Source organism: Struthio camelus, chromosome 1 (genome assembly GCF_040807025.1).
Source record: "Struthio camelus isolate bStrCam1 chromosome 1, bStrCam1.hap1, whole genome shotgun sequence".
Classification (NCBI taxonomy): domain Eukaryota; kingdom Metazoa; phylum Chordata; class Aves; order Struthioniformes; family Struthionidae; genus Struthio; species Struthio camelus.
In genome coordinates this window covers 78,143,558-78,163,605 of record NC_090942.1, presented here as the reverse complement: position 1 = coordinate 78,163,605, position 20,048 = coordinate 78,143,558, and the positions used below count along the sequence as shown (strand labels likewise).

At 38.8% G+C, this 20,048-nt stretch overlaps 1 protein-coding gene across 1 annotated transcript in view; it reads left to right on the top strand.

Moving 5' to 3' along the window:
- Positions 1 to 20,048, top strand: part of EFCAB6 (EF-hand calcium binding domain 6) — a 109,693-nt gene that overhangs the window by 78,850 nt on the left and 10,795 nt on the right. The window contains exons 22-25 of the mRNA XM_068951150.1: positions 2,368 to 2,523; positions 5,623 to 5,818; positions 8,957 to 9,145; positions 19,133 to 19,345. Coding sequence (XP_068807251.1) covers positions 2,368 to 2,523; positions 5,623 to 5,818; positions 8,957 to 9,145; positions 19,133 to 19,345 — 754 coding nt within the window. The remainder of the gene's footprint in view (positions 1 to 2,367; positions 2,524 to 5,622; positions 5,819 to 8,956; positions 9,146 to 19,132; positions 19,346 to 20,048) is intronic.

The window sequence follows — 20,048 nt, the reverse complement described above, 5'->3', positions numbered from 1 at the left end:
TAATTTAAAAAAAAGGAGAATTATTTGATTTCAGAAGAAAGTGGGCTGGGTTTGCAGAGGCTATAGGGAAGACAGCACAATGCAAAAAATCCTGAAGATTACCACCTGTTAGGTAGCCAGAGCATTGCATGCCAAGCCCGTATCACCAATTCGGATTAGAGCTTTCTGTGTTTAGTGGCATACAGTTGAGAGGTAACAACTCAGCAATGTCAGTGTATTACAACCTGACATGCTTCACAAAGTACAGGAAACTCATAAGACTACTCAGAAATGTGAAAGAAAAGAGCATATGTGGATACATCTGAACCTGTTGTAGGTATCCAACTTAGGCATTAACCTGAACTTGAATTTTGATATAATTTAATATCGGAACATGTCATAGGATACACTTTATTTATTTGGGTACGGCATCCCAGAAATTTTGTCCAGCAATGGTCCACTGTTCAGCAGCTAGGACTTGAAATGATTGTAAGGGATGATTGCAACATGTTCCATCCAATCTAGATAGCCTCAGTTCAATGGTGAGCTGAGTTAAAACTATTAAAAGACAGTTCAAGTAGGCTGTGGAGCCCAGAAGAGACCCATACTTTTCCTGAACTTGAGAACACATCTTTGAAAAATGGTTTATTGCCAGCTGAAATGTTGTCAAGCAGACAATCCTAGTATTCCAAATTTTGTCCAAATGACAATGGAAGGTACAGTGGGTCTGAGTCGTATAATAAATTGCTAACAACCCACAAAAGTCATATTATAATTCAAATATTCTATGATAGGTGATGCTGTTCATGTAAACAATGGTATTTCCTGGGCTCTGAGCGTTGCGGGGAAATTACTCTGTGTTCATAGGAAGTACAAACTCCAGAAGGACAGATTCTTAGGAGAAACAATTGACAAGGAAAATGTATTGATCTTGTAAAGGGAAATACTGAGCATACAGCCTCTTGAAAATAAATGGACAACTGAGGATTCTGCAGTTTTATGAGAGGAAAGACAGCACCAGTAACTAGAGCTGAGACCAGATTGCCTCTGAGAGATCCATGAGAGGTTGCAGAGCTCTGAGGGGACTCACTGAGCATTGCTAAAAAGTATATGAGGCTTAAGATGTCCTTTAATGGTCTTATAACAACTAATTACACAGTATTTGTACAAAGGAGCAAATGTAAAAAATGGATACTGGCCCATTGACAGTGGCTTAACAGGGAGCAGAATGAACTGGCCCAAGCTCTTGGTGGGATCCACAGACAGGCTTGGCAAGAGACTGAGGCAATGAATCACGCTTGATTATGTGAGTTACAATCTTGAATGGCATTATCTCTGTAATAAGCCTTTTATAGCACAAATCCTGATTCTCTAAAGAACCTACACTCCACACTCTGTACCCTAGGGCTGTCAGAAAGAGCAGTCCCAAAGCAAATGGAGTGCAGCTGTAGTTGTTAACCCAGATCAAAACTTGTTATTTCTTCCATAAGGGTGTCATCCTGTAAGTGATAAATATATGTAGATAATTTATTTATGCTTGGTAATCTCCATCAAGACATAATTCACAGCTATTTTGATCTTGCATTAATCTTAAGTGACTTTGGCAGTGAACTGAGAATGTGCAGTAATGAGAGAGTTTGTGCCTGCCTGGTCGTCTTGAGCCAAAATGTGGAGAGGCTTGTGTTGACTCAAGAGTAGCAAGGCTGGGAGGGATATTGCTTGGGTTTCCAAAGTTTCATCATACGGTTCCTGATGTCGCTGAGATACAAGTGACAAAATAAGTGGGAGGAAGAGCTAAGATTTTGAGGCCTGAATTTGATGGTGTGCAGGAAATGGTAAATGTCTCAGAGAAGTTTTAAGGTACTGTTACAAAGCCCACATAAGTCAGTAGGAGCTCGGCACAGTTTTGCTCAGGTCTAATTGTTTTTGTTAAATAGTTCCTATTACTATATCAAAGTTTCAGCAACTTCAAATTGTAGATAGTATTTTACCAAACCCTTATCACTGTAACAGCTGTGTTTTGTATCTGTGATCAAGGTAGACTTTTAAAAGGTAGAGAACTGTGTTTTGTATCTGGATTTCTGAATGGGCAGAGCAGTCAGTTAATCATCCAAGAGTCATTTGTTTGCAGTAGGAGGTTTTACCATTACAATTCTCTGTGCAAATTAAATAGCAGGGGAGATGGGGGAGAAAGTATGAATTTTGTGAACAATTTGGCACTCCAATAATTTTTTTTGTATCAGTCTTTGGATGAATTATGTGAACTTACCACACACAAATAAGCTCAAGATCTTTCTCTGCCCTTCCACTCCTATGTTGTATCTTTGTTTTTATCATTTTTTATCTGATTTAACAAAGGAGCTGAAAAAAAAAACTGCTCTCTTTCAGGGATAAATTTAGGGATTACTTTGAAGATTTCAACAAGGTCTTTCAAAAAATGGATCAGAATAGACATGGCTACATAACAGTATGTGACCTGCACAGGCTACTACAAGAATTTGACTATTTCCTTGACTATGATCAGTTCAATGGCCTTCTAAATAGGTTTGTATAATTATCTCCTAAGCATCTCTGGTCACATCCAGCAAAGCCTGTAAGCTTGCACTCAGCATTAAGCATGTAAGAAAGCTCTGTTAAAAGTAATGGAGGTACCCACACGCTTAAAACTGTATATGAGTGAAAAATCTTTCTAGGCTATTGACTAGGCTATTGGTTATGAGAGTGAAATGGCTTCTTACATAAAACCAGTATGTTCTGTATATGTATATTTGTTTGCTAGTTTATTTTCTTTATTTATTTCAATTTAATAGAGGAAATGTGTGAAAGAGATCCTATTCCAAATAGAAAAAGAATTATAGCAGGTTATAAAATAGTAATAATTTTTAAATTCTGCTGCCATGCAAAGCTGTGTGTTTGATGTTGTGTGTTAATATGAGCAAGAAGAAAATTCTCTTATGTAGCGGCTGAAGAATACAAATGACGTGCTCCAATATTAGGTAGATGGGGTTCTCCCAGCCCCCCAAAGATCATATTCTTGGCAGTACTGGGCTTTATGGTCTAGAGCTTGCTAGACCAGACTCTTTTTTTGAAATAAAATTAACAAAGTCATTTCACAGTTCACCTTTAATTGGATGATCAACTTTTTATGAATTGAAACCCTAATAAGAATCTGCAGCTTTTTTCTTTCTCAAAGACCTCTTGATGATAAACACCTCTATTCATTGTAATTTTGTGCAGATTATTCCTTTCTTGATCCAAAATAGTCTTTTCTAAATAATACAGAGTAGATTAGCATATGCATTTAGTTTTATTACTAAAATTTTAATGCCCACTTGGCAATTTATTTCTCTGCTGAAATGGTGTTGATTATTTCCTTTTCCACACACTGTCTCCAGTATTGGAGCCAGCTTGACACGGGTAGTATGTGGGAGTGCTGTGCAGCTGCAAGATGCAAAATCAGGGCTCTTGAATATTTTTTTCTTACTAGCAGATATTGGGTCTATAGTTAATTTCTTTTCCAGCCTGTTCTATAAAGCGTCCTCATTGTTTTGCTGGCTCTTGCCATTAATTAGACATTTTTGTAGCTGGATATTCTGGTGATTGGTAGCTGAGGCATTGGTCCCCAGTGATTTACTGTGGAAACAGATGATGAAAGTACATTATAGTAATTCAGTCTTACACAAGAAATTTATTACGTATCGGGGCCATCTTTGCTGTCAAGGCTTCACTCTCTAGGACTTGGTTGACCATAACTCTCATTAGAAAGCCTAACGCAAGCAAGAAAAAGTCCGGCCTTTCCCCTGCAGCAGAGGAATTGTCTACCTATTACATGTATGTGAAGAATCTACAATTCTGATAATGGCCTATAAAATTGCTGAAGTCTATTAAAAATCCCTCTGCAGTTGTAACTCTGTAGCTCTGTATCAAAAGACCTAAGTATAATCTAGCCTGGAGACTTCCTGTCTTTCAGTGGTAGGAAATTCCATAAACTGACTACGATGGATACTTACCGGGTAAGCAAGTGTAGAACATGCCCTTGCTATTGTACTCCTGTGTGGTAATGAGTTATACAGACTCATTAAACAGCTTTGAAGTCCTTCCTTTTATTTGTTTTAAATGTACTGGGTGTCATTTCATTGAATGGTAACATGCCACAGGACATTGGAAGAAAGTAGTTTTTCATGTTGTGGTTAATGCTATTCATCCCAACTTAATCTTTGATGCTAAATAACCTCTATTTTTTGCATTTTTTCTGCATATATAAAGCTTACCTTAATTCAAGTCTTTTTATTGTAAAGCATTCTTGAATAAAAATTAATTTAGTTTTGCCACAAAGTCCTCTGCAAAAAAACCCCAAAATCATATGCAAGAGCTCATCTTTCCCCATGCTGATATTTGATGCAAAAATATATTCACCGTTGTTACCTGGAGCTATCTCTAGTCAGCTATGTAACCCACTGAATTTCTGATGTGACAGAACGTAAAACTCCCCAGTGTCAGTGATCCAGCAGATGCTTCAGCTGACAGACAGAAATTCAAAAGTTGCGAGAGCAGTCTGCAGAGACTTTGTGCTGGGCTCTTAGGTTCACAAATGGTCAGAACAGACCTCCTTACCAGAGTGCTTTGCAAGCCAGAGAAAGTAGCTGCTGGGCCAAATGCACCAGCCCTTCTCTGCAGCTCAGTGCATATACCAAGGGAGGGAGGGCTTGCTGCCTGAGACACAGTGAGGCTGAGTCCTGCCTGTCACTTGGCATTGTATTGCCCACACTTCAGGTTAAAACCTTTCAACTGCTTCCACTGACACCAGTAAAATAATTTTCTGTAAAATAATTTTCTGGTTGGCTACAGGTTCAGAAGGATGTTACATCCTTCCATCACAAACATAAGGAGAAACTTTATATGAAAACTAATTTGTGTAGAGAAACTGAGCAAGTAGAGATGGGAGTTGGTAGACCCGTGCAGTGAACCACAGAGCTGTAGCGGATGTACTAGCTTCTGTCGAGTAACATTTTACCAGACTACATGTGGTATTGAAATTGTGATAATCGTGACATATTGGCAGGCTTGAGCAGCACTTTAGAGCTTCTTTGCGATCTGCAGGTCGAAGTTACTTTTATAAAGTTGAAAGTGAAGGCAAGTACCAGTGCTTGGTATAATGAAGATCTGCTCCTCAGCAGAGTCTATTAGCCTGTATTTACACTGTGACAGGATGAGAAGATCTTAGGACAGGACTGACAACCTGCATGTTCTCTATCCACATTGATGATGGTAAGCTCAGTAGTAGGTTGGGCTCAAAACACTGTGCTATGCTTAAGAAACATCAAATGAATGCTGATGGACTGGAATATTGTGCACTTTGGCCCAGGCTAAAGCACTTAGTTAGCTCTGACTTTCCTCTTGGGCATCTGGAGATTGGCCTAAATCTGTGTCTGAGAGTGTGGTTGCATTTGATCGATAGGAGTGGTGTCTGAGACTTGAGAAAGAGCTTGGGCTGGCGCTAATAGGACTTACAAACTGACAGCACAGGCATGTCCTGAAGTGCTGCTGAAGTACAAATAATGTATCATCATAATTAATCAGTACAGACAACAGTGAGATAACTATTTAAAATCATTGATATCTCTTTCTATGTTTTTCTTTTAGCTTAGGAATCAGCATTCATGACAGCAAGCTCTCTTATTTTGATTTTCTGAGAGCAATTGATGATGGCAGAGCATCTAAATACCAACAGAGACAAAAGCAGGCTGCACCACCTGCAAGCTTTGCAGCTCTCAGCTTAGAAAAGACCCTAATTAAGATAAAAGAAATAGTTGCATCATCTTATGATTTGCTGTACAAGGTAAGTTTCGTGTGGTCATCACATTTTATTTCATCTTTTTTTTTCTGCCTGGCTGGGGACCAGCCTAAAGGCTTAGGAACTTTGCTGCTGCTAACTGAGTGCTACCAAAAACCTTGGCCTTTGTAGAAATTACATCTTCTGACAACTGCAAATGTTTTAGTTGATTGTATTCTGGTAATTCCACAAATAAAAGGGTATCAAATCAAGCCTAGAGGTGTTGTGATTATAAGGATTGGAAAGAAAAAAGATAAGAGCAAATTGTCAGAACCTTCCTTTCTTTCCCAATTCCCTTTTCTCCTCTGGTTGTCTTTAAATTGTGTGCTAGGCATGTAAATAATACATCTCTTCCAAATAGCTCTTTTGAGTTTCTTAAGCTAAAACTTATTACACATAGATATGATGTGCTACTGAAATGAGGCAGTATAGTTTTATCAGTGTAAGATGAAAGGATCATGTAGTGACTGAGGATATGGACATATGATCAGATGCAAGCACATTACAGTGGCTGCAGAAGATAGCGCCTGTCAGCCAGACCACTGCAACTATCTACATTTATGCTCTTGTCCCCTTCTCATTCTGACACAGAGAGATAAGGTGCCTTAGCTGTCAAGCAGCATGTCCCCTGGTTTTCCCATTTGTAAAATGAGGACAAAAAAAATAACCACTTTTCTCTAGAATTTTGAAAACCCTGAATGAAAAATGCTGTATATTAAGTAGTTGTAGACTGTTACGTCTGACTACGGAAATGCAGCAGCCTCTCAGAGTAAATAGTTCTTGATGCCACAATAAGATTGCTTTCAAGCATGGGTACGAATAATCAAAAAGACCTTGAAGGAAACATTTCTGTCACAAGGAACTGTAGAGCCATGTCAGCTGCACCTGCAGTGTGAGACCCAGTTTAAGCCCGCAGCTTTATAGGCAGGCTTCTGCCTGCAAACAGGGTCTTGCTACCTCCCATTCCCCAGCAATGTGGTCCTCCCACCTGCCTTGTGCCAATACTAGTACTTGTGTTCCTGCCCAGTGATCTGGGTCAGGGACCTTCAACCTGCAAAGGCCTGATCAGTTGTGCACAGGCACTCGAGAGCTACTGGCAGCACAAGGAAGGGGAAGGGAAGAGCAGCTGGGAATGGAGTGGGGGTAGACCCTTCCTTTCATCAATGTCTGAATTTCTGAAATCTCAATCTATGGACTGTATCATGCAGATAAAAATAACACAGGCTTCTGACAAATATATCACTAATGATATCAATGGTGAGGAAAAAAAAAAAGTAATACCACAGGAGATGCTGTTTCTTTAAAGAAACCTCTTTTCACACTGGAGACTCCTGTAATGTTTATAAACTTATTGGGGTCATCTTGCCATTTTTGGCCAGATAGTCTGATTATTAAACAGGATACTGAAATATTCATATAGGCACTTCACATTTTTCACAGTAAAGCAAAAAATCCTTACTGTGCTTTGCATTATTAAAATAAGAAATAGATAAATTCAATAGCATGGGTTAGTGTTTGTTAAATTTTAATGGGAGACATGAGGCTTCCTGGAGGACAGTATCTATCTTCTCATCCTGGGTGCCTTGGGAATGGGGAAGGTCACAATTTTGTCTGCTGAGTGTATGATTTGAAAATGACCTCTGGCATGAAGAAAACATCCATCTGATCTTTTAGAATGCCATTAGCTGGTTAAAATAGCTTTAGAGACTAACGTAGTTTCTCCACAGAGAGCCACACTTTGTCCACCATGTTGTGGAAGAGCAGAATTTTACTCACTTCCTTTATGTGAAGTTTATATATGAAGTTCTCCCTTTGCTTCTGAGCCATTTTTTGAATAATGGTTGTTGCTATGTATGTAAAGAGGGACACTAAGCAGCATAAGCTTTTAAGAAAATATTTTGTTAGAAAGAGGCAGGATTGGAAGCACACTTCCTAGAGTCCAGCTAGTTCAAAAAAAATCACATTCCATCCACAACATTTATACAAACCTTTGAAGTTTTATAACAAATAGTTAAAAATTCAGATGGGTCCTCTCTGCCAGTGTAATCATTTCCCACTTATTTTCACCGTACTTCAGAATAGTGCGTACTGTATACTCAGTGATTTGTTTTTTCCCTAAGATCTTCAATATCTAAGCAAAGATTAAAATATCTTACTAAGAAGTTACAGGATCCTCTTTCATACTCCAAGGATGCCTTTCCAATGTCATTTGGATATTGTAGTATTTATTTTGCCACTCAGCATGGTTCAGGTACATAAAAATATAAATCTTTAAACCCATTACTGATAACAGTTCTAATGCCGTATTATACTTGAATGTTATACTGCTAGAAGAGTGATAGGACTTTAACCTCAAATTTTGAGTGGTGCAATATTTATTTGCATTTATGGAATCAATGATTTATATATGCAATATTATAAATAAGTGGCAGAATAAAACAAGGGGACAGCTGGTAGTAGCCAGACAGAATGAGAGAGGATATGACCCACAGCTCTCCTAGACTTCAGTGCTCCTTTTGCTCAGCTGCACTACTCTCTTACTTGAACTACTGAACTACTCCGAAACTACTACTTCTGCAATGCTCTCCAGCTGCAACTGTGATAAACCTAATCTGTTCCCCCTGGGAGCCCTTCGGAAAACTCCCGTGAAGGATAGGCAGGGTGCTTTGTGCTAGGGAGAACAAAATCAAAGCAAACAAGCCTTCAGAATGAGCTGAAGCTAGTGTAATGAGAATGAAGGACTATCAAGTTCTTTAAAGAGTAGATAGAGGAAAATAAACTTACCCAACCAGTGAGAATTATTCTTCTTTTGGTAAGAAGAGGCAAATTAAATATGCTCAGTTGAGTTTAATTTAAAATATTTTTAATAAAAATTGTTTAAGGCAGCCCTCAAATATTTTTGTTTGTTTCCTCTCTTGCCTTAACCATTGCCTATTCTGCAATGTTTGGATACTTGATATGATACTTTTCTGCTCTTACTGCAGGTTGTTGTTTATTTGCATATTTATATATACATTTGGCAGAGATACAGGCTGTTTTTGCCTTATCTAAAAAATTGCATTTCTTTTTTAAAAGAATAGTTCACCTTGGAATCTATTTGGAATGTTTAGCTTTCCTTAAGTAATACGAATTTTTGCTTCTCAGGCATTTTCTCCGTTTGATAAAGAAGATACTGGGGTGATTAAAATGCTGGAATTTCGGCAGGTACTTGACCATTTCTGCTTTAAGTTATCAGACAAACAATTCAAGTACCTTCTCAAGAACCTTAATCTTTGTGAGGAGTTGACAATAAACTGGAAGATTTTCCTGAAAAACATCATCCTCAACTCAGAGGTAAGAATAGCTAGCAAGTTAGAAGATATTTCTTCTAAAGATAAGATCTAATGTGTTAAAAGTGACTGTCTAACTAACTAAGCATGTAAATTCACGTATCTTTCTGTTGATCTCTCTTGAACTCCATAAAGTCCTTACCTCCTTATAAACTGCTCTCTGACGTTAAGCTTTGCAATTATGCGGATATGGGTCTGTACAAGCATGACCACAGATGAAGCCAAATTGCCCCGACTGGATGACATAGAACATAGGATATCTAAATACACCCAGTGAATTCTGTTCTCCAACCTATTAGGTACTGTATGAGCAGGAGGTGGATGGAGTGGGAAGCTCACCCAAACAGTAATAGCAGTGTACATATAGCAGGAAGAGGTGTTAGTATGGAAACCTAAGTATGTTTGGCTGCAGTTGTAGACATAATCTTCTGATGCTCTGAATATGCATCTTGCAACAACTCAAATTAAAGTATAGAGACCAATATTCACTTAATAGTTAACTGTGCCACATTCACCCAAGCTTTTCCTCTGTGGCAGAGGTTTATGTCTGCTGTGTCTCACTCTATCTTGTTCACTTGGTGCAGATTGCAGGAACAGATCCTGCAGTTCATGCTCACGTCCTTCTATACGTGCAGAAATCCTCACTGCACTTGTAAATAGCAGGAGCATTTCGAAAGGTGCAAGTAAAAGCAGTCTCTCTCCTATTTTAATTTCACAGTCCTTCCCTGTCCTCTAGTTTCTCCCATCTTAGGCTGCCTTTCCCAGCGGCAAGTGGGCGTAAGCAGGTCTGAATGTAAAGAAATACAAATGACGTTACCTTGCCGTTCATTTCTGAATTTGGCTGAGCGTGTGAAAGCCACGTTCTAGCAGTTTACTTAGCAGTTCTGAAAAAACTAAGCAGTAGCCTGTGTCTTACGGTCTATGAAGTAACTATGTTTCACTTTCAATATATATGCTTGATGCACAAATAAAATGAGAAAAATAATAATCATCACCCAATGGAAAACCACATAAAAAGCCTACCGCTTTATTGCCATGGCAGTAATAGAATGTTGTGCAGAACAAATCCATATAGAACTATATGGTAATTAAATCTTGTGTCATAAAGCAGGAACTGAAAAACCAGTGAGATCTTTATCTCCATCTGTTAATAATGCAAGTCAAAAAGTCTGCTCTGCTTTAAATAACTGCAGGGCTTCAGTGATTCATGAGAGGAAAGAGAGGGACCACAGTTTTCATGCGAAGGAGGACCCATAAACTGCTTCAAAATGTTTGTGATGCGTTATAACTTCTAGAATGTGTTATAGACTTTATACGTGCATGTCAGTTACCAATAGGCATAGATTTACCAGAGTGTTTATTATAAGCGTAGCTTCGTTCAAAATTTTATAAGGTTGCTGAAATGTATTTTATTCTCTGTAAATTTAGCATTAATATTTATAGTAGCGCAACTGTTACTTTGTCCTTAGTGGCAGGACTACATTTAATTAGAGTTACTTTAAAAATAGTTGAAAATTTTTAAAATATTTATATTTTAAGCTTATTAAAATTAAAATGCAATCTTAACAGATATAATAGATTACGTGGTTCTCAAGTCTAAAACACTGGAATACTTTGTGTAGGTTAGAACATGCTGCGTTTGCCCTTTATCCTGCTTTTACGCTAATAAATTCCGGTAAATTTCAACTGAGTCATACCAGCACAAAGATCAATCGTATGGAATATAAAATATCTGTATAATTATTTTAAGAATGTATTTGTGTGCTCTAATATTGACCCATTAGCAGGCTTACATGCTAACTTCAGAATAGGTAACTACTCTTGTTAGGAAAGGTTTTGCTGTAAAGTCTCTTCATTTCCCAAGTAGGTGCTAAGCCTTCATAACAACTTGAACAAGCTGTGCACTGCCAGGATCAGACTCTGCAAGAGTGTACATTTTAACCTGAAATCTCTTTAACAGTCCTTCAAGACCCTGAGTACTTTCCACCTCGACTTAGCAGAGAATAGGGCACCTCCACATCTTTCAGGAGGTTCTTGGACCATGAAAGGAGTGGAGCTTGTACTGCTTCTTTTGGTATAACACATTCTCCTTGAACACTTTTCTGTGCTGTGTCATGGGTAGAGGGGATAAATCCATCATTTAAATCCCAAATTAATCCACATGGGAACATTTTTTAAAAGACAAAACAAATATGATCCAGGTTCACAGTGCTGTTTTAGCTTCCAGATGCTCTGAAATCTCATGTTTTCCATTTGAGTTCAAACCAGAATTCCCCATGCCTTTGCAATTTCATCCCACCCTGGGTTCACACATATCCCTGGGCTCCTGTGCAGGTTCTGAGAGAAGGCTGGTTGTTAAATTATTCACTTCATCCAAACACACTACAATTTTGGCCTGTAAAGTATGTAACTAAATTAATGAGGTATGCAACTCATTCAGGCACATTAGGAAAACTTATCATTACACTATACAATTTGATCACTGAAGTATATTAAAAAGTAACAAGTAAAGTATGCAGCTTGATCATTAAAGTATGGAAAATTTACTGAACTAGTAAAGTATGAGCCTGGGATGACTTTTGTCTCAAATGGCACCTCATAAATAAAACCCACAACCACAAAGGCAAACATTCACAAACCCAAAAGCCATACTGGTTTAAATTGTATTTTATGCTTACAAAACAGCTGAATAAGGAGAGATGAAAAAATATTGCGGAAATTATTTCTAAATGTTTTATGTGTCGTGCAGATCTTTTAATGGCTTTGACATATGCTAATGAGCTTTACATTCTGATTAATTCTCTAGAATACACACTACAGCGTTTGTAGGTCTGATCTGATTTATATGAACAGGGTTCCCACTGAATCACAGCTCTGTAGGGCTATATTCTACAAAAATAGAACTAAAGAAATGAAAAGTATTTTAAGCAATATGATTGTAGCTTAGTATTCAGGTAAGAAAGAACTGTGATTACTTTACTTAACCCTAATGTTACTAACCACCTGCAGAAGAGCTGAGAAAAGAAAAAGGAAACGGACAGAGAGGACATTGTCTTAGGTGGGATGCTATTAACCCCCAGTGGACCCTCTGAGGGTACTTGTAAAAAATCCTGACCCTGGAGCTGGAAGTCTGCATCATGAACCTTTCTTGACTGCTAGTCTTGTGATTAATAAGGCCTAAGTGGAGCTCTTCTACATTAAATTAAGTAGCTAATACAGTCCGGTCTAATGGAAGTGGCAGTTGGGAATCAGACGCCTCCTTCCCCTAAAGAAAATATGCTCAAATGTCCTTTCCCAGTGTGAGCTATTTCAGTTGGGGAGGGAAAAAAATAAAGAACGTATGTTAAAAGTTGTCACTCAGGGAGTGCTGGTCAGGTCTAGAACGGCAAGTGTTTTACGCAGAATCAGCAGCACAAACATATGGAATATGTGAGGAAAGGAGAGCTTGTGATCAGGGCCAAATACTTTGCTGTTTAGCCTTTCTGAAGCTGTTGCTGCTGAGTGACTTGCTGCAAGCTTAGCAAACCTTGAACTGTCAAGTCCATCAGTGAGGAGAGAGAGCAGGTCAAGTTGAGGAGATGACAGCGAGAAGGAACAGACCATGGTATGGTTCATGCCCATTCAAGGGCAGGAATTGAGCTAACAAGGGATTTCCTGTATGTATGTCTTTCAGCTAAGAAAAGGAATTACTGGAGTGAGCAGGAATATAGTCAATACAACTTTTTGTCTAGAAAAATGTGATTTCATCAAAAATGATGAAATTTGGAGATCATTTTGATTTCTAGGATCTTTTTGCAGAAAAAAATGCAGAACAATTCAATATTGAACCAGATGTTTCATTTAGCTTTGTCCTGAACTTCCTGTTTCCATTCCAAATGTTCCATTTTTGTTTGTGTTTAGCTTTCTGTTCTGAGTTTTCCTGCAGTCTATCTCGTACTGCAGAGCGCTTTCTTGACTAGCTGAGCACATCTTATTTTCAGCCAGTTCTGTCTAATCTGTCTTCCTGCGAAACTGCAGGTGTGTTTGTTCATGCTTGATGCTGTCCTTGCCCAGGAGAGGAAGCTGCAGCTCTTTGCATCAGTAGTCCTGTGAGGATTTTCCCAGCATAGCAAGCACACATCTCTTCTTGAAGACTCCCCTGTGAAAACTGTATCTCCAGGTCCCAGGACTGAGCTCCAGGACTATGGTCCGCTATTCGCTAGTGAAAAGCATTGCATGGCTCTCTCCATCTCTTTTGGTCATCTCTTTTGGTCTGCTGGAGAGTCTACAGAGGTGAAGCCATTGCTCTCGCATCACATTGCTATCAGGACCAGCAGCTATTTTACAACCCTTCCTGGAAAATGCAAACAACGCAGCCTCCTCAAGATCTTGGAAACTATCCTAAATCAACAGAGGGGACAGCACTGACATAGCTTACCAGCTTACAAAGAGGGGGTGGCTCTGTGCTATGACTCTCTCAAACACTCCGTTGCCTGTGAAAGATGAAATGCAGTCAGTGCAATCCTGCAGTATATCTGTTGTATCCAGGTCACTTAGGAGCTCAAAAAAACATGCAACAGAGAAGTGAAATCCTCAGTCTTCCTACAACCTTGCTTCCTAAGGGCAGCAGGGTTACTAAACCAATCCTTGCCAACTGTGTTCAGGAGTGAGGAGCAGAATTCCATAGTTGCTAAGCTGTAGCTATAAAATTGTCCCAGGAATATGTGGTGCTTTCCCCTGTCTTGGAGACATATCAGACAACTAACTGTTATCAGTCACAGCCCACGGCACCAGCAGCAGGGACTAGCAGGCCTACTGATCACTTCCCAGCCCTCAGTCAGCAGCACCACAAACTCTGACTGTCCTCACGTACAACAGCTGTGCTTGGGGGGAGATATCCCTCTTGGGATGTGTGCATGTTTGTGTATATTTTGCGGTATTACATCTGCTTTAAGCTGACAAATGTCAAAGCTTTCCTAACGGTATGGAATTAACCCCATGTTACTCTTTCTCTGTAGTGAAACTAGTTTGAAAGTTTCCCTTCCTTGCCCTTACTCTTTCATACGCTGCCCTCCTCATCATTTCAATGTGCTATCCCTCATTGTGCCAGGAGAACTCTTTTGGGATCCTTTCCCCTGGAAAACACCTGATGAAGCGGTACCTTTCTTTCCTTCTTTGCTCTGAGTGATGAGGAAAATAGTCTAATGAAAGTACCTGGAGGAAACAATAGTTTCCTATTCTGCAGCCAAAACTGTTCAGAAAATTTCATTTCATAAAACAAATTCCTTGACAAACTACTCTGGCCCTCTTGAAACAGCATCTTTTGGAATTTAAGTTCTACCAAAAAAAAAAAAAAAAGTGATTCTGCCTTTATTTAGGGGCAGGAAAAAAAATTTTTAAATAGCACATTTTTCCTTGGAATGCCTTTCGGGGTTGCTCTATATTTAATAGAAGAGGAGTGAAAGGAGCAAGTAGGGATAATGATTTTGAGAACAAGCCATCAAATATTTTGCATATGGGCTAGCCTCTCTGCTGTTGTCAAGCCCTGCTGGACACTGCTGTGGGGAGAGGGGGATAGGGAATATTCACTGTGTCTCCTGCTTCTCTGTGCTGTGCTATGTAGGTCCATCTCTGCTCTGGGGAGGACACTGTTCCACAGTTGCTTCAGGTGGCTGGCAGGATGTTGTGCAGCAGCAGGAGTTAGATTCAGCTGAGCTTCCTGGGAATATTTAGCTGCTTTCTCACCATTTAGCACTAGCCAGGTTGCAGGTAGATCTTGCCCAGTGTCATTTTCATACATTTTCTCTGTGGTTTTTGTTCAGTGAAGGCACAAACTGCTCGTTATTTTATGCTTGCTTTTTATCTAAAGAGAAATGCTTTCTAGGTCTACCTCTCCCTGTTGGAGGATATTCTTAAGGACAATATAAGACAAAACAGGAAAGAGAGGAGAAAAAGAAAAAAATCTAAAGAGCAAAAAAATCTAGAGAAGATAACATGGGCAAAAGTGAAAGTTAGGAGGAGATATGGAAAGAGAGAGATGAATGGAGTGAGAATTTGGAGGAAAAGAGTGACAAATCTAGAGAAACAAACCTAGAGATACTTAACCTAAACTGATTTATGTGCAAGGCTCTAGGAGATGAAGGAGCTACTGTAGGAGATTGTGTGGGGCCCAGGGGAAGAGACTCCCCAGTTCCCCCATGTCAACAAACTTGGACTTTTTCAGGCCCCCACCAGCTCCTGGCTAACCTGTCTGCCTGTTTCCTTTGGTCCTTTTGGTCCTTTGGAAAAAGTTATCCCCACCAGAGGCCGGTATGCAGGTCTTCCTATAGGGAAGTTATTGAATATAGAGTGATTCAAGCAGGAAAATTAACGCAACCTGAAATAGTTTTCATCCTCCTGTGAGATTCAAACTGGCATCTGAGAGGCAAAATACATCTTTTCAAACTTCACAAACAAATCAAACTTCACACCTGCAGCTCTTCCTATTCATAGCCTGATCCTTTAGGATACCCTGGAGAAGTCAGTGTGAAGCAGTAATGTCCCATACTATTTGCATTTGCGCTACTAGGTGTAGCCTAATTGAGTAGCTTGCACAAAAAAAAGATGGTATAGAGTTATATTGCTTAATATTTCATATTTGTTTAATATCATAACTATTTGAATTATGTTAAGAGGAATGAGGAATTTTTCTAGGCAAGGAAAAGGTTGGTAAGTGAGTCATCTTTGACTCACTGTGTCAAATCATTTTTGTCAAATCATTGTATCCCATTACAAATTCTAAACACTACAAAGAGTATTTTATCCTGAAAATGTGACCTCAGAACTTGAATCTGTCTGTTGCAAACAGTTGGTCAAAAGGAAAACGGTACATTACAGAATGAGCCTCAATGGAGTTTTCATCTTTTATTTATAATTGTGTTTATTATTGCAAGCTCTTGTTGCACGCCATCTATCAAATCCTCAGCAGGCGTAAATCAGCACTCAGGTTAATGGAGCTAGACTGATCATTGCCAGATGAGGATACAGCTCTCCTTGTAACACAGTGATAAAACACAAGCTTCTCTATAACACTGGAACTTCTAAATCAGAATGTGAAAGCTAGGACTGGCTGCCTGGTGAATTTCCAGTATTTGAACCCTAGAACAATATGCGTTTCCACCCCAATCCACGCTTAGGCAACTAACTCTGCTGCTTCTACATATCATTAGGGAAGAACCTTTTATGGAAAATAACTGGAAGATATGTGTTGTTAGGGATGGGCCCACGGGCTAAGCACACAAACTTCTAAAACTGTGTAAGCTTTCAACAGGATTATTACTTCTGGCAAAGGTCATCCTTATGCACAAAGAGGAAAATGCATCCTCTTTCAGGGAAAAGAAACAGGGGGCTTCTTGCGTAAGCAGTTTCCCAAGACCTTTGCCTTCTGTTCATCCCCAGACAGGGAGAGAGGTCAGACTTGCGGTAGGGCAGAGAACAGGACCAGAGAAACTATAATTTGTCTTGATGTACTGATTTATTTTATAATTAAAAATTTCTCTTAGTAGATAAATCTTCCAAAACCAGGAAGGAGCTGCAGGAATGGAGCTTCACTGAGCAGGTGTGGGTGGTGGAGCCTTCTTTTATTACTAATCAGCATGGTTGTGCCATTTATAGAAAAGGACACGAGGCTGTGCAAGGAACTTTCTAAAGAATAAAAGAAAACAGCCCTGCTTTTGAACAGCAAGTAATCTACATCGAATGGCTCATGAGAAAAGCCTCACAGTAATGCCCCCTCGCATTCCAGGACATAAACTGCACAGCTCTGAAGGAGATTCATTCCTGTTACTCCTTTTACTCAGGAGGTTAAACTAAGACACAGCAAAGCTAAGAAATGTGCCCACATTGTGTAGCATGTTAGTATCAGAGACACAAATGGCATTTAAATATCCAGATCCCCAGGCCAGAGCGCAAAATTTTAGGCTTCAGCTCCATTATTTCAGCTATAGGTGTTTATCTGAGTTCTAGAGAACAAAGCTATAGATATGCACTGAATATACAGTAGACGTGCAACGCAATAACTTGAATAGAGAATATTTTCTAGTTTGCAATCTGTACTTTACAAGAAGAACAAGTAATCTTTTTTTATATTGACTTTCTAACAATTTTAAGATCAAAGTGGATGAGGTCTTATGAAATAAACAGAAAGCTCTTGAAATTAAATAAATTGGGAAAGCTTGTGCTTTCAAAGTATGTTTCTTTAAAAGATTGCAGGCAGTAATATCTTCCCTAAGTCTTTGGCTTTATTAGACTAATTAAAAACAGAGATGTAGCGCTTTTTAGGTTTTTAGAATGTCAGAAACGCAGAAAGTATGCCCTGTGCTGTACCGTGCCTGGCAATCTTCATTTCCTGACAACAGCGTGGACTTGATTCCACGTCTGCCTGCATAATTCCACATATCATATTTCTTCTCTTAATAATACAGCTGTAATACCTATCCTGCTGATATGTTTTATGTAAAGCATGGTTAATATTGAAAAGTGATATTTACATCTGAAGATAGCGGAGTCTTTTCTGATTTGGAGACAGGTTTCTTGTAGTTCTGTAAGAAATGTATTTTCTTTTCCATTCAGTTATAATAATCATGTGAGAAGTGACAAGGAAACAGGAGCGCAGGACCAAAAGCCATCTGTTTCTCTTTTAGTATTTCATATTGCATGGAGCAAGAAGGTGGCAAAGCTTATATGCTTAAACTTAGAGGTATAAAATATAATAGCAACATTTAACGTCCTACAAAGAAATACCTTTGAAGCAAAACAGATTTTTTTTTTTTTTTAGCAGAACCTGTTACCACAGCTATAGTAAAACTGGCTGTCGTTTATGAAACTGTTTATGAAAAACTTTACTTTCAAGATATTTTACATACTTAGTTTAGACACTGCACTGGGTGGAAAGTTGGCTTCCATTTCTGAAAATAAGTAGTTTCTTTTCAAAATTCTGATACTGTTCTGTTTTTATTATTATTCTACATTGTGCCATTGAGACAAATTTTATAAGTAAAACTTTGTTCCACTTTAAAAACTGAAATTTGCTACTGCTTCTAGAGGTAGAAAGTGAATGTTGAATAGACTTCATTAATGCTTACATTTTATGAAATGTAGCTTTTTGCAAGCACAGTAGGATCTTGGTGTTCTCAATATGTCCGTTCAAAAACCAAGTACTGTTTTACTCTGCAAATGGGTTTATTCCAGGCAACCATATCTTGTAGTTTTGTTTCTGCTTGCCATATGAAATTCTACTGTATTTATTCACAGTGTGGGTTTTCACACTGCAGAATGCATAATGGGGAGTTTAGTTAGTAATGAGGTTTAATGGTAGATTTTAAAAGCTGTACAAAGAAAAAAGATTGTGTGCATCTTCCTCTAGTGTTAACACACTTTTACCCAACCACTTCTCCCCTTTTGCCTTACACATACGAACATTTGCAGCCTTCAACTGCTATGGATAACCAGATAAAAAAAGTACTAAAGCAAATACATCTGGAATTTAGAAGTGAAGGGGAAATAATTGCCATCTCCTTCATTTTAGGACTGATTACCCTTTTAAACCAATGAGATTTCCGCTGTGTGCTAAAGATTATTCAGATGAGAAGAATACTTTCAGGATATTTGGACTAGTTAGCACTCAGTTCCCCTTTTCTGCATTAATAGAATAGCCCTCTTTGTAAGATCACCCAATTTTTTAGACCTTTGTAAAAGTTTAGGTCAGTCTTGGAATTCTGTGCTTTTGTTGGCCTGTCACCAGTTAGATCATGTTTATAGAGAGTTCTCTTTTTTTCCCTTCAACTACTTATATGGCCCCTTTTCTCTTTTGTGGTACAAGCCAGAATTCCTGGAAGTCGGTTTTACTGCCTGCAGGATCTCTAAGGCCACCTTCTCCATGGATTTTTCCCTCTCTGACTGGCTGAATGCCACACCATGATTTATAATTTATTCAGTGGATCCATTACTGATTCTGTGTGTATGTTTTGTCTAGACCAAGCAAGGGCAAAAAGTCACTGTACCTAAATCTTCTCGGGAGCTGTCAAAGAAAGGCATCCTCTCCCGGATACAAGAAGTAGTGACTGCTCGCTTTAGTACAATTGCACAAGAGTTTAAAGATATTGACTCTTCAAAAGATAACACAGTATCAAAAGAGGAGTTCTGGGATATATGTAACCGACATTTTCTGCTGCTGACTGAAGAACAAGTAAGAAAACTATTTTATTTTGTACTGTTAAGTGTACAACTGGGTAAATTGTCTCTGGCTATAGGAATGTGTTTGCATAGTGCTGAGCATAGGCAAGTAGTTTAACAATTTGGATGAAATGAAAATGTTTTAAGACTATCATTCCGGGAACATTTGTTGCTACCTTTGAGGGAAATTTTTTTTTTGTTATCTCTGAGTATGGTTGTGAACTATAATAATCACAGGCTTTCTGAAGCAAGCTCATGGAGATGCTAATGCTAATGGTTAAGGTGTGAATTTAAAGCATAGTAACTCTCTTTCACTAGCTCCATATCTGTGTGTTTGGTATTTTAAAAAGTTTCTTTTCTCAGTTTTAAGCTAATTCACTTCCAGGGTTGACAGGGGAAAAAAGCATTCTCAGCATAGAATTGAAAGTATTTCCATGGGGATCTAATGTAAATCCCTTTTTCTCAGTAACTATTTTGTCCTACCTTCCTTGGACAAGGAAAGGGGCAAATGTTTGACATTTCCTGGCCACCTCTCTGCTACTGCTCTGTGTTAAAGATTCCCGTGGATCAGCCTCAGCAGAGCTTCGATACTCTTGAATTTAGCTTGAGTGACTTAAGAAATAACATGAATCTGGCAGGACAAACTATCTGATATGCACAGTGCTAATCTCAGGGGAACCTGAGAATCCAGTCTTTCGTAGGATTCTGTTTCTGCT